At 35.3% G+C, this 14,988-nt stretch overlaps 1 protein-coding gene across 1 annotated transcript in view; it reads right to left on the reverse strand.

Annotated features, from left to right (window-relative positions):
- Positions 1-9,904: 9,904 nt before the first annotated feature.
- LOC106101164 overlaps positions 9,905-14,988 on the reverse strand; it is a 123,845-nt gene continuing 118,761 nt past the window's right edge. The window contains exons 3-4 of the mRNA XM_013280298.1: positions 10,909-11,006; positions 9,905-10,123 (exon numbers count right to left, since the gene is read on the reverse strand). Coding sequence (XP_013135752.1) covers positions 10,910-11,006 — 97 coding nt within the window. The 3' untranslated portion in view covers positions 9,905-10,123; position 10,909. The remainder of the gene's footprint in view (positions 10,124-10,908; positions 11,007-14,988) is intronic.

The raw sequence follows: 14,988 nt of genomic DNA on the forward strand, positions 1-14,988 counted from the left end.
CCTTTATAGAAATGCTATATGTAAAATGTTTTTAAATTATGAGTGCAACCTACTGGTAGATCTTAAAACTTTGGTCGCAAAGCCTCTAGGAATTTCGATTTTTTTAATTTTATATTAATCTACATAAGCAATTAATGACATGACCGACAAGTTTTGTCATTTAATACATCTAAAAATTTGATTTCATTGTAGTGACAAATGAAATTATTTCTTTACTAAATATCGTGTAGACAACACAATCATAGAGTCCACCGATAGGCTCCTTGTATTAAGTAAATAGAGGTTCGTTACAACAACCAAATACCAAGTCAAGTAGTAATCTAGACACTTCCTTCTAAGCCCCAGCTCATTACATACTAGCTCTTATCTTAATGAGAGTCTCACGTAAAAGCGATAATGCTAAATTGGCACAATATTCAGTTCGTGACGCGGAGGTTGAGGGTTGGACGATAGCGATACATCGATACATCGACTTAATTGCATCGATATATCGAGCACTCGGATCGATATATTCGAGCAATCGAATCGATTCCGGTCACAGCTCGACGAGCACGACGAACGTTCATTACCCGCTGAAGAAAAGCCTCAGATAACGCCCTGATTTGTACGACTCAAGTTACGGCGTGACACGGGTACCGTGTCTGCCTTCCTTTATACTAATTGTATCTATTTGTTGGCACTTCGTTCGCGTTTATTTTACGTATTGTCAGATAAAGGTAGCTGACAAGATCAATTTATGTTAGATTTTCTAGTTTAAAATGTATATTTAACTAGCCATTCTACGTATTATTACTTTACCTTGTCATTTGGTAGAGAAAATTTTATTTTCAGCGGCTTACACACCACCAAATCTGTTATTAGGTAATTTTAGTTCTGGTAGTGCTGGTAGGGTAAGAGCTAGAGGCCCTGATTTATTCCGTAACTCAGACTAATTTTTTCTGTTTAATTGTAACCAGAATCTGCCTCAATTACGCTAAGGTGTCAAAGAATATACATCTCATATCTTTCCTGTCATATCCATACCCTTCCCATTAATGTTCCGTTTATTACTCAGTGATAATGTAGCTTTAACGGCGAAAGAAATTCTTTCATATTCAATGTAAATAATTAGATCTTTTCTTAACGCGCTAAGGTTCCGCAATTCAACTCTAAGTTATTTTCACGAATTAAAAACACAAATCTTATAACAAGGTCTCAATCGCTGATGTGACAAATAGATATGACAATAAAGTATCGTGTGATCCCGTCCTTATCCCAGCACGACCTGCATTAAAGCCAGTTAGTATTCGTCAAGTGTACACCATCTCTGGCGGTCCCGGATTCATTCTAAACACGTACGTAATTGTGACCGCATCTCTGACCGTACTTTCTAAAACTCATAAAAAAACGGCATTAGATGAATACTGAATTCGCGTATGCGTATTCTAAGCAGAAAGGTTTGGTAAACTCTTTAATAACTAGTTTCTAAAATCATTTCGGAACTTATTGTCTGTCAAAAATATTACTACGCTTAAGGAAGACATGGTGATGTCGCGGTGGCAAGCGCAAGCGATCCCGTGGCGTCCCACAAAATGGCCAGGAGGGAACGAAGGGGTTTAGTGAGGTATGCCCCCCACTATGGGGGGAGAGTCCTACATAACTCTCGTGTCTGCCCAGAGGCATGGAGTATGCAGAAAGCATTCCCCTTCGGAAAAGAAAAAAAAGGAAGTCATGGTGATGTAACCTACACATTGCGGTGAAATTGAAAGATATGCGTATATTTAAGTCAACCAACACTGGGCCATTGTAATTGACTAAGGCCTAGTGACTCCAAATATGAGGCTCCTAGCTATACAGCCGTGAACGTTTTCACTAATCGAAGTACATAAATATTTTAATAAAGAATTTATTGGATTTATTTTTAATCTAGCTTTCGCCCGCGACTAAGTCCGCTTGGAATTAAAAAAAAAACAAAAGTGTGTAGCCTATGTGTGCTTCTAGATTATCCTCTACATTTATAGCAAATTTCATCGAAATCCGTTCAGCCGTTAAGGTTACAAACTCTAACAAACATCCTTCCATCCATCTAAAGTTTCGCATTTATAATATTAGTATGATTGCTTTGAAAAAATGTTATTCAAGTATATAAAGATCTTGTATCAACTGTTTTACTCCATTTAGGGCACGAAACAAACTGTGAAATAAATTGGATCGGAACATTACAGTTCCTTATCGGGAAAGAAATATGGCCGCCAGATTCAATCCGTCCGTCGACGAGAGCGGACGCGAGCTTGTGCCCCGATGAATTAAATTATTAGCTCAATTAATAATGATTTTCCGCTAACTTTAATTGGTTAGTTGCAGTCACGACTTGGTGGGCTTTAAAGTTATAACGGATAGCGATTACAGAGATGAGAATAAAAAATTAAAAACACAAAAAACATGTAACTTATCCTACCATAAACTTCTACAAATAAATAAGAAGACATTTTTTAAATCGATTATTTGAACATGCAAGTGTCTAACTGCAAGATAATTTTTTGTGGTAATCTTTCATTCACCTATTTGTAAAATTGCGTTGACTATGGCGTAACGTCTGAGCTCTGCTTCCTATATTAATTAGTGTTCATTGACCGACTTCCCAAAAGAAGGAGGTATTCAATTTGTACTCTATGTTTTTTTTACACGTAAGTTCATCACTTGAGTAGGTAACTAACTCTTATATTCCGAGTATGTTTGAACTTAAGCCATCGCGGCCTCAACTCAGATAGATGAATTTCCTAACTTAGGTTGGGACCGCCCGCTGCTCACAGTGTGCACACAGCTTTATTGATCGTAGCGTCTCTATAATTGACTACGTTCGCTTCGTTTAGATGCAATGTCCGTTTACGTCCGTTTTATTTGGTACATTACAATTCTCGTGACCGTTTCATTGCGTTTAATATTTAATCTCACTGTTGGGTAGTAAATGTTACTGTTGTAATTATTGATAGAAATGTTGTTAATTGTAATTGAATCGTGACTTTGTGTAACAATGAGGAAGTGTTTGTGTTGAGGAAAAATTTGAACATGTAATAAGAGTTTTATTTTTGTCGTTTCCGCTTGGTGTTAATTAGAGAAGCGGAAGATGTTATGTTCATTTCACAGCCTTGCTCAAATGTATTAAGAGTCAATGTTATTTCAAAAGTGAGAAGAGATTCTGTTACTGGAATAGTTAATTAACTACGTAAAATATTAAGTTTGTTGAAATAATTGAGATAATTATTGTATCTTAGTAATAAATGCGAAAGGTTAGATGGATGGATAAATGTTTGAGTTTAAAACCTAAATGTATGAAATCTCGATGAGATTTGACACAGATGTAGAACGTAGTTGTTTTTAATTCCTCGCGGAGAGTCGGGGGCGAAAGCTGGTTTAAATAAAACTTTAAGCTTACACGAAGACTTGTACTCGTAAAATTTGAATCCACGACTTTATATTTTGAAGTCTATAATATTAACCGTTAAGCTATCGGGGATTCAGGTTTGCTTTTGATTATTCATTTTTGTACATCATTCCTCATTCAAAGACTGGTTATTTGTTCCAGATTGAATAGTTCGATTCTAACAGCAGAATACTGAAACGAATTTTAAACATTCCGCTTCGAAAGCGCCGTTTACAATGTGATAGGCATCAAATATTGAAAGTAATTATCATCTAAGACGCTGTTATATATTTTAATGTCGTCTCAGTGTTCGGCCGCAAGTATGTTAATTATGTTTGGACAGTGTTGTTTTGATAAGCGATACAGATATGTTTGTGTGGGTGTTTTGACAGCGCTTGCTAAATATTTGTGAGCTGAGAGAAAGCGCCCGCTGCGCCCATCTGAACGCAATTGGCGGTACAACTTTGACAAGTAATGTAGCGCTTATAGTGCATAAGCGGAGCGGCTTTGTGGAAATAAACTAAAAATAAAATACGGTTTCACTAATAACCTCTCTAGTACAAGATTACGCATCTAAATTAAATAGAAGCGTATTGCATGTAAGTTTGATTTTATAGATTTTAATATAAAATATCACAAATCACAGTAATTACTCGGTTTCCTAGAAAATTAGACCGATTTTTTGAAGTCTACCGAATGTCTGGCGTTGGGGGCATGGGCATGTTCACCACCTGTATGTTACCGCCGCTCGTTTGCTCCTTCTCTTATAAAAAATGCTCTAGTATTAAAAAAATAAGCAGATAAACCGGTAAAATAGCGTATACACTAGTGTTTTATAAATGAAATTCTATCATTAGCAACTTTACAGTCTATTCTATCTGGGCAAGATCTTTATCGCGAACCAAAACATCGTTGTTCGAACGTCGGACAATGTACAACAATAAAGCATTAGTCTGTACTTTTAAATTCTTATCGTACCGATCGCGAGGCCAAATTACAAAGAGGTCCGTGATGTGGTCGTAATTATCTACAGCAGTACAATGGTCAATCACAAGATGACCCGCGACCCGTTGTACTAAGACTACGTAAGTGGCGGTAGTTTTAGAATTATAGTAAACTGTAACTATTTATACTCTACGTTTTTGCACTCCGTCTGCGAGGTAATGTAAAACGAAAGTAAATATCTTGTTCTTCCAGATTATGCTCTACATCTGTGCCAAATATGATCGAGATCCATTTAGCAGTTAGGTTACAAACTTCCATAGAAACTTTCTCATTTACTTTTTTTATACTAGCTTTTGCCCGCGAATCCTTATACGCGGAACTAAAAAAACAAATGCAAGTAGCCTATGTGTTCTTCCAGACTATACTCGACATTTCACCCAAATTTTATCAAAATGCGTTCAGCCGTTTAGGCTACAAACTAACAAACAAACATCCATCCATCTAAATTTTGTATATATAATATTAGTGTGATAGATTTTTATGACCTGAAATACTTACGGTACTAACTCACTAGTAAATTATTGGGATGTAGACGTAATTCAGTCGCAAAACACATTTTACACAAAAATATGTACTTTATGCGAGTCTCTGGGTGATGAGACATCTGATGTTACGAAATATTTAATTATAAAAGTCTGTAAATACAATCGTTAGTGTAGTGTTGTAAAAATTGATATCTTCTAAATCTTTAACATCAATGTTTGGAAACAAAAATCATATTGTGCAACTGATGTAATCAGTTCTGAACACAGCTCTTATCGTTTGACGGACAGACAAACGGAGAGAATCAAGTACTATTGCACAATTATGTGGGTAGTATAAGCTCTAGTGAAAGCAATTGTTTGTGATCCTATAGACAAGAGTTCACAGGTGGTGATATTTAGTGAACGGAAAAAAAGCGAGTATCTTATCATCATCATCATCATCATCATCATCACCTTATCCTACACCCGTAGGGTCGGCGCAACAGGATTTTGTCCTCTACATAACTCTATGCGTCATCTCAGTCATCACTCCCTTTTTGATCATGTCACCTTTTACACAATCCATCCATCTCTTTTTAGGTCTACCTCTTATGTCAACGGAAAAAAACAAAAGCGAGTAGCCTGTTTACGGACTATGCTCTACATCTATGCCAAATTTCATTGATTTAGCCGTTTAGGCTATAAATTATAACAAACATACCTCTATCTAAACTTTCGCGTTCATAATGCTAACTAGCTTTTGCCCGCGAGTCCGTCCGGGTGGAAATGAAAAACAAAAGTAAGTATCTTATGTGATCTTCCAGACTGCTCTACATTTATGCCAAATTTCATCGTGATCCATTCAGCCGTTTAGGCTAAAAACTCTAACAAAGATCCATTTAAACTTTCGCATTAATAATACTAGTATAGTATTATTTTATCTGTGGTAAGTAGTAATATAAGCGTAGATCATCTTCACCTCTATATTTCATGTTGTTTGCGTTATGTATCGGATCCATTTAGAATAGATTGCCGCAAATTACACTTGCAGGTAACCACAGATAATAAATAACGATCAAAAATCTTATAACTTTCTCTATAACGGTTGGCGGTTAATAAACGCGGCGTTTGGGCCGCTAAGTGGACGGGTGAGACTGATTTATTGTGCCCTTTATCGTCAGATATCGACCGAGAGCCGTTAACGTGTCACAATTGAATATTTCTTATAATTTAAGGTGCCGTTGCGACCTCGGGGTCGGTTGGTATACCACGATGCAGACAGTAAAGGCCTACCAGAGAAGTTAAGTTTGAGACTATTATTGTAGTTTTATAGTTTATTATAGTATCACTCTGATTTAAGAGACGAATTATGGGTAGCCTGGGTAAGGTAATAGCTACACTTTGTATTTGACGGTAGAGGAGACGAACAGAAAGGGGAATTTTCCTCGTGATGTACATCTCCTCCGTCGAATAAGGGCAGGCAATGCATCTGCGATTTCGATGTATTCAAGTGGCCATCATTTGCCATCTTGACATTTAAAAAAATAGATCACTAAAAGCAGAGCTGTAGCTAAGAGAATGCAGTATAACTACTTTTTGAACGCATCCTTATACGCATACTTAACGTAACTTAACGTAACGCATACTTTTGGAACGCATCCGTAAAGACAGTACTAATCTTCTCGATATGTCATTGTTCTGCCCTCGTGTAAAACCGGCATTAGCAAAGGTAAACAGGCGATGTGTGGCAGTGAACAGTTATATTAATAAGCTCCCAGCACTTGTCGGCGATCAATTAACCGATACTGTCGGGTAATTAAGCTGGAGGCGGCTTTACGTTGGGACACCATATGCTGATGAGGTTGTGGACTATTTCCTTATGTTGTCCTGGTACTTTTAAATAACAACTTTTAGATTATATATTTTTCTTAATACATTTTCCTTTGTACGGTTAATTTGTTGATTACGGTAAGTAATTTTCTATTTCTGGAGGCGAGCATGATCGTATAATATTCATCAAAACATTACATTGATTTTTTAAGCATTAAAATGGAAAGCATCTTAAGAGAAGATTAAAAAGTGAAAAGTGGAATTCATACTTGTAAACAGAAAGAAAATGTACTCATAATGATCTAAATACTTCAGTAATTTTTATATGGTGAGCCTAGCGATGGACTGGCAGGTTAATGAAGTGGCCTTTAGTATCAGATAGCCGATTGTTTTACAGAGCGGCCCCATTCATTATATCGTTTGATTACAAGTTTGTTCTACAACCGCAGGCTACTGGACTATATCGAATTCACATTTGAATAAACATTAAATAGTGTGCGAAAAAAAAGCAAAAATGGAATAGAAAAAGAATACATTCTTTATTTAAAATTTAAAACTAAAAATAGAATTTGTAAATCGCATTTCTGAATCCTTTGATTCGATTTTTTTAACATTCGAAATTCGAATTTCAATTTTAAAATGTAAGAATATGTTAATGCTGGCGCTTGATTTTTTTTCGTTCTTAATAAATATTATTAATAACATAAAAAGTAATAAAATAAATCATCCATTAAAGGATTACATAAACTAGATGCATTAATCAATCAATAAAGATTTAAAACCATCCACTATCGAATGTAGTTAAATATTGTCATCTCTTTTTTCCCCAAAGGGGATGAAAGAGACATGTTCTACAGATGTTTCGGCAGTTAGAATATAGTATATTTCGATAAAATATTAAGTGAAGAAGTGTTCTTAACGATATAATTTATAATCTGTGGTACAGCTGCTGGTGTATAAATAACCGTCGGTTTCCAAATTCTAATAATTTCTCTATAACAATTAGTTAGGTGTCCGCTTGTTTGTCTGTCTGTGTCGGAGGTGATGTATGGGCTGGTGTGAACGATAACGCCGTCGTATATCACGGTATTTGTCTACGGCACTTATCGACTTTTATATACTGTTTTATAAGATGCAGATAAAGGTAGCTGTACACGGATTTCGAAAAAAAAAATTAAAATTATGTGGTCGCTTGTTTACAAAACAGAAATGATGTTGGGATTCGTCAGGAATTCTAATATCTTATGTCTAGTGTGAAAAAGTCTTAAAGATCGTCTAGTGAATGAGGTTCTTTAAATCTTGTTCAATGAAACACGAGATAGTTTCAGCTTGCGACGACAGAAGTAATAACTTACACACTAATGTATAATTTAAACTTATAATTCCAATAACACTTCCCGGAGAAAAATTGAAAACTGTTTTGAAATCGTTAGCTTTATTGCTACAGAGTTCATACATCAAGTAAATGATAGTGACTGGCGAGCTTTATCAGAAGAGTCGACGCGTTCCAATCAACAGCCGAATGTTTATAAATAAACGATGTTTCTGTTTGTTTTAGTCGACCCACGTGTCTAACACAGTAGGTGTCGCAACATAACCGTTGGCTTACACTGTCTTACTAAGTTAGAATGGTTTGTAAATCGATATTGAGATCGCCTGAAGCGTAAACATAACATAAAGGTTTATGAGTGAGGTGTATTTGATTCGTACATATTTTTAAAGAAAAAGAGCTACTCCTCCCTTCCTTGGCAATACCCTTGGCGTTGCGGATGTTCACGGGCGTCGGATCAAGCGATCCTTTGCTCGTTTGCCCGCTTTTCCTATAAAAAAAACATATACTTCCGTCGAGTTTCTATAGGAGTATAGTCAGTTAGGTGTTTTGTTTTAGTGGTTATTGTATGAACAACAGTGGAAGCCCAAGGTAATAAAAGATATCTATTCGCATCAATTTTGTAGCTACGCCTTTACGACGGACGATAACAGTGTGAAGTTCGGTGTGAACTCTTCATATATTTTAATTGATAAATTTATTGATTTTTATTAATACATAAATCTTTGGATATTTAATTATTAATGTTCGATTGTTAGATTTATTTCTATATTCCACTTGGGATTGTGTTTGAAGAATAAATTGCTTTAAATAAAAATATGTTATCATTGTTGAGTTTAGATAGAGGTGTATATTTCTATGTTTAGTTTTTTAAACTCTGTCTTTATTGGTTTATGTTACATAAAGTTTGTGGTACAATTACTAAAGTTAAGTAGGTATTAACTCAACTTTTAAAATTTCTTTTATAACTTCGTTTATGGTAAACGTAAATAATTTTGATACGAGATAGGAGGACGTTGTTGTTTATGATATAAAAAAACTTACTGACCTTAATAATCTTGCAGTAATTCCGTTAATTTATTTTAAGAGATTATAACATCTAAGTCTTCAAAAGTGTGGGAGGGATTCTAAGAACTCATTGAGTGTTGAGTCGCAAATTGTTAGCTCCCACGCATTTTCTGTTTTGACACTGTTTACTGCTTCAAGTATTGTCAAGTGCCATTCGAAGTTTGAATTGAAATGTTTTATGTGCAAAGATGTTTGGAGGTTAAGTTCTTGGTCAATAGTGTTTTATTAAAACCGACTGATGTATGTCGCGTTTAGAATTAATTATTATTAAGTTAGATGTAAGATTGTCCAAAAAAACATTAGATTGTCTATTTTATTAATGAATACTTTTTTTTATTCTAAATTAAACTCTTTTATAATGTTATTGCCAGTAATCGTTCGTCAATTTTATCAAAGAATAATTTGTCATAGATTAATGTGATTAGCGTTATTAATAAAATACCTAACAGTGTATTTATTTAATAAATGCCAATGATATCTGCTTTAGGAATCGTATTGTGTATTCTATGTTGATGTAAATCCGATGTATCAGGTAATCTTAGGTGACGGGTACACGGCGCTATCTGTGCGGTAGTGTATTGCGAGTCGATATCTCTACATCGCGGATGTGCGGTATCGCTTCGTTTCGATATCCTGATCGCATGGTTGAATCGCTTCGTTCTTGTTGGTGAAGGGCTAAATATTCAAAATGAAATTCAAATTTGTTTGTGTGGTAAATTTTACATTGATTTTAATATTTTAAATACCACATTATGCAAGATTGATAATAATGAAGATAAATAAAATAAGCTTTTATTGCTGATATTAAAATTATATATTAAAAAGTAAAAAGCATTGTTTCAACAAACATACTGAATTATAAATATTTTCTTTTCATAGGTAACCATGACTGCAAATTGTCTAGTACCATATACCATCCTTCCTTTTCCGTATTCCCCACTTTTATCACGTCTGCGAACGTCATCGATCCATCTGGAACAAAATTTCTTCATGTCTCTTTCCCTTTTAGTTGTTGTGTCGTTACTGAAAATAAAATAGTTACCTATAAGGATAGTGAGACAGTAAATAAAGATACCGTTTCAATATAAATCGATAAAAGTTGTGAAATTGCAATAATTCTGCGGTCCGTGGCTCGCGCATGACTCGCTTGTGCACCACCGAGCACATTACATGATGCACACCGACGAATTTAAGGTACGTTTTCACTACGTCTCAATTATAGACGTGGATGAAATCATCTTGCTATCTAATTTGAAGAGAATGAAAAAAATGATAACAAGATTAGGCAATAACGTTTTAATGAATACGCATAATAATTAAAAAAAAAATATAATAGCTTGTAATATTATCGATTCTAAAATCGGTTTACGGGCGATTATTTTACGTTGTAACGTTACAAGCGAACGAAGAGCTTGTGTATTCTCTCTATCACTATTTTTATAGAAAATTTTACAAACACACCAATTAAACATATTCACAAATATGGCCCCGCGTAAACCATATGATTGGTTTGTCCGCAGGTGCTGTGTTTCAAAATTATGTAGAGTGTACTAGTGTCGTAGGGGAGTGTAGTGTGTAGTATAGTTGTATAATAACAATTATTATTTTATGTGTGATTTACTCTATTCATGGGCTGTTGTAGTGCCCTCTCGCTTGCACGCTTGAATGAGACGCAACGTGGCAATAAGTCATGCTTTATCGTGCGTGCACAAGAAACAAAAGAAGAACTATAAATAAAAGATTACACCTGCTTCTTTTCTAATATAGTTTAACGTGACGTCCTTTTAATAGTATCAGTGGAAGCGTACCTTACTTAATCCCATCGCACATCGTCTGCAGTCGGCAGCTCGTAAATATGGCTCTTACAAGCGAGTACCAGCTGACCGAGCACTTCACACTAAAGCCGCTATAATATTATACTAATAAATTATATGCCAACATAGCTATATCTTTATAATTTGAAAATGGCAACATTGCTATGTATTTTTTTTATTTTAGTGCCAACTTTTTAGTAAACTTATCTACGTGATGTTGCTCGCGACTTCGTCCACGTAAATAATATAGCCTAAGTTACTCAGCGATAACGTAGCTTTTTAATAATGAAATAATGCCTGGAATCGGCCCAGTGGTTTTTGAGCTGTACAGTTCAATACATGCAAATATTTAAATATCTTAATATATCTTTCCTCTTTATAATACTAGTATAGATGTTTCGATTGAAGTTGATAGTTGCGAAATGAAATCTTTATTTATGAAATGATGTTAGTGTTACAGATTATAAATAAACACTATAGCAAAATTAGTTATATTTTTAAGTATAGCGTTTGAGTTAACTTCCTAATTTTATATGGAGTAATGTGTTTCGTGTGAAGATGCTCTTACAAGAATCCGTGATGTGCCGTCGTGCTGTCGGTGTGATTGCGGCCGCGCCCGATAACCTCCACCCGCTTATCTGCCTGTAACTCCACGTCGATATGTTTACTTTTCAGTGTAAAGAACCTTCGAGAAACTACTCATGTCAGTCGCTGATCGAAAAACTATGTAATAGATTTAGATTACTAAAAAAGAGGACGTTTAAGGTGAACCTAAATTATGTGCTGTTTATTTTAGCACGTAATTTCGTTCCCACCTTAATCCAAACACGTCAGATATGGTACATTGCCATCTAAGTAAATGTTTGGTCTAAAACGATTCAACAGATACCCATATTCTTTTTTTTTATAACATAAGATCGCAAACGAGCAAGCGGCCACCTGAATCCGCCAAAATGGCGAAGCGACCGCTGCCCATAGACATCTGCAATTGCAGATGCGTCGCCTACCCTTATCCGACGGAGGAGGAGACGCACATAAAGAGGATATTTCCTCTTCCTATGCATCTCCTCCATCGTCAAATCCACTTCCCCTTCCAATCCTCCCATAAGAAAATGGTGGTAAAGAGAAAGGGACTTAAATTAGGCCTCCGTCGCCACACTCATCAGACGAAACACGGCATTGGTTCCATTTCACGCCTGTCTTCTGTCTGGTCGTGGTATTACACCGGGCGTGCCGGCCCATTCGTGCTAAGATGTTAAAGCGGGCACTACCACTGTTAAAATTCAAATGTATTCTTTAACTTTTCTAGAAAAAACCGTCTAAAAAAAAATATTAGGTATCTACGAGTATGATGTCGGGAATAATCTTTCTAAAACGCTTAGAGCGTGCGCACACCTGAAAGTAAACTATCGGCCAACTGTTTAGTTTCGCTTTGTTTCCTATAAGCTTGCATATATAGTGGTGCGCACATTATTCGATTTTTGGTTGCACAAGTAAAAAGTTGAAACTGCGAAACAATCGACAATCGCACAGCAGTTGTGCGATTGTGCGTCTGCTCTAAAGATATCGCTGCAAATAATCTTTACTATTCTAAAATCTTAGTTCACATGTTTGATAAATGTAGTAAGAGTCAAAATGGCGGGTGTACCATCGCGAATTAAATTATACCACTTACTAAAAAAATATACCTAAAGTGTACTATTTAGTACCTCGCTCAAAAAAAATTGTATTTCTCTAGAACGTAATTATAACGAAATTAAGTTACGCCCGCCATATTGTCGTATGGCGTAAATTTTTTTAGTAAGTGGTATAATTTAATTCGCGATGGTACACCCGCCATTTTGACTCTCACTAAATGTAACAAAATGAAATGTACAGACAGATGTAACATATGTATGCCGTTTGAATGTTATCGATCGTTTGTGACGGATTTACATCGACGTTGACGCGACTAACTGGTCGACTTATCGATTATTTCTCAATATAAAATACATGTTACATGGATAGATCTATGATTTCCTTTGAAACTTATTTGTCAGGAGTTTTGTATTTATTTTGTCCTCAGAATAATTAGTCTTGAAGGTTTAGGAATTAATTCCGAGATATATTCTTGTGTTCTTTTTGTACTGAATGTAAATAAATTATAGGAAAACTAATGTTTTATTTCAATCTTGAATTTACAAGTTTTTAAATTATTATTTTCTTATTAATACGAATAAATTCTTTTAAAAATTGATGAATGTAAAATTTTGTAATCTCTGATCACTCACAGGGTTACGCGGTCGTGTGAGTTTCTTTTTTAAATCTAAAGCCAGTCTACTGGACTTATTGTGTGTTAACACTAATTTAAATCGGACATATTGATTGAAGATAGCAACGTCAAAGGTTCACTTGACTTCAAAAGAGACATAATTTTTCAACTTTTCATTAGAGATTGCATGTCCACGGATTATTTTTTATTCATATATTGATTGTGCGATTGACAGCAACAAATTAAAGGGCCACCTGTTAATTTTAATCTGTGACCTCTGCCACTAGAGGGCGCGGTTTAGGGGCTTTTTCCACTGTATCATGGGGACTCGTTTAAGATTAATCTTGTAAGATTACCGCTTCTACACGTGTCGTTGTTGTAATCTTATAAAAGAGAAGCTGGCTAGTGATGTTCCTGCGATGCTTTCGGAATAAATATTTTTAAATGTTGTTAAAAATATAATTTATGTAACTAAATTCATATAGGTTTTCGAATTCATACCTTTACAATTTGAGAGAATAAAATTTCACGCGGTGTGTTTTAGTTTTTTTTTTTTTAGGATGCACAAACACGGGTATTTTTATGCATATTAAGACCAAGCATTGGATATATATTAAATTTTTATAATAAAACCGTATCTTTGCTTACCGCAACAGTCCATTAACGTTAACCTTTAGATAAACATTAACAGGTGGCTGATAAATAATTCAATGTTAAAATTAGCTACCGCTACAAAGATAAGAGGGAGATAAAATCAAACATCGAAAGTTACGCAGCCGACGACACCTAATAAAAATAGCTTTTATAAATTAGCATAGCGGTTAATTTATAGCGTTAAAGACTGAGCCACACAACACCGAATGCGAGTGGGAACCGAACCCAAAGATTTGATGATGAAACGAATTCCATGTTCGCAGTTGGTAGAATTAACACTGCGTTAGATTGGATTTTGTAAGCTTAGCTGCTACATAGTTTACTGGAACAATCTTATACTTCGATGGCTCCCACGAAAACTGTCGTAAGTGAAAAAAATCAAAGTTTACAGGAGGGTAGTTTTAAGGTGCCGTAACTTTTAAGTCATATAGGAAGTGCGAGGCAGGATGCGACCGCGATACATAATTAACCCTCGCCCTGAAGAAGGACCCTCGCAGGGTCTGAAACTGGTCGGTGCCGTCACCGGAAAAAATATGACGTGAGTAAGCCGTAAATTGATTAATTATAAAATGTCTCACGAAAGTTTAAATGATTTAATCATATAGGAAATGACGTATAGTGAGGTGATTTCAGATATTTTTTCTATTACCGCTATCATTAATTGGATAGGACTGTCTATCAACTGAGGATTTATATGTTATGTTTATTCCGTTTTTCTTTTGTGGTCTAAAAGGCATCACTAATCCGTGAAGTTAAACAGATGAAAAATATTCGGCGCGTTCATTAGAGGTACGGAGGTATGGAGGTATGTTCGTGACTATTTGTCAGAGGACAATCGCGAGATAAGAGGCGGAGGCGAGCTCCGAATACTGATCGGCAAGAAATGCAGCTCGGGTGACCAGCTAAGACTTTTATTAGGACAGTACGCATTTCAATACAAACGCTTTTGTTATATGGGAACATTTAACGAAACTCTATTAGAAAAAATGGTAAAATGTTAACTGATAAGTCGGTATCTGATCGCCATCTAAGTAAATAAGAAGAAATATACACTAAGAGTCGCTCTTAATAATCAATTACGATTTGAATGAGACACTTTGATATGACAAAAAAGCTATAATTATTTATTTTCTGGACGATTATTCTATTGTTTTAATGTTTTCTTCGTT

Source organism: Papilio polytes, unplaced genomic scaffold (assembly GCF_000836215.1).
Source record: "Papilio polytes unplaced genomic scaffold, Ppol_1.0 DF824024.1, whole genome shotgun sequence".
Classification (NCBI taxonomy): Eukaryota; Metazoa; Arthropoda; class Insecta; order Lepidoptera; family Papilionidae; genus Papilio; species Papilio polytes.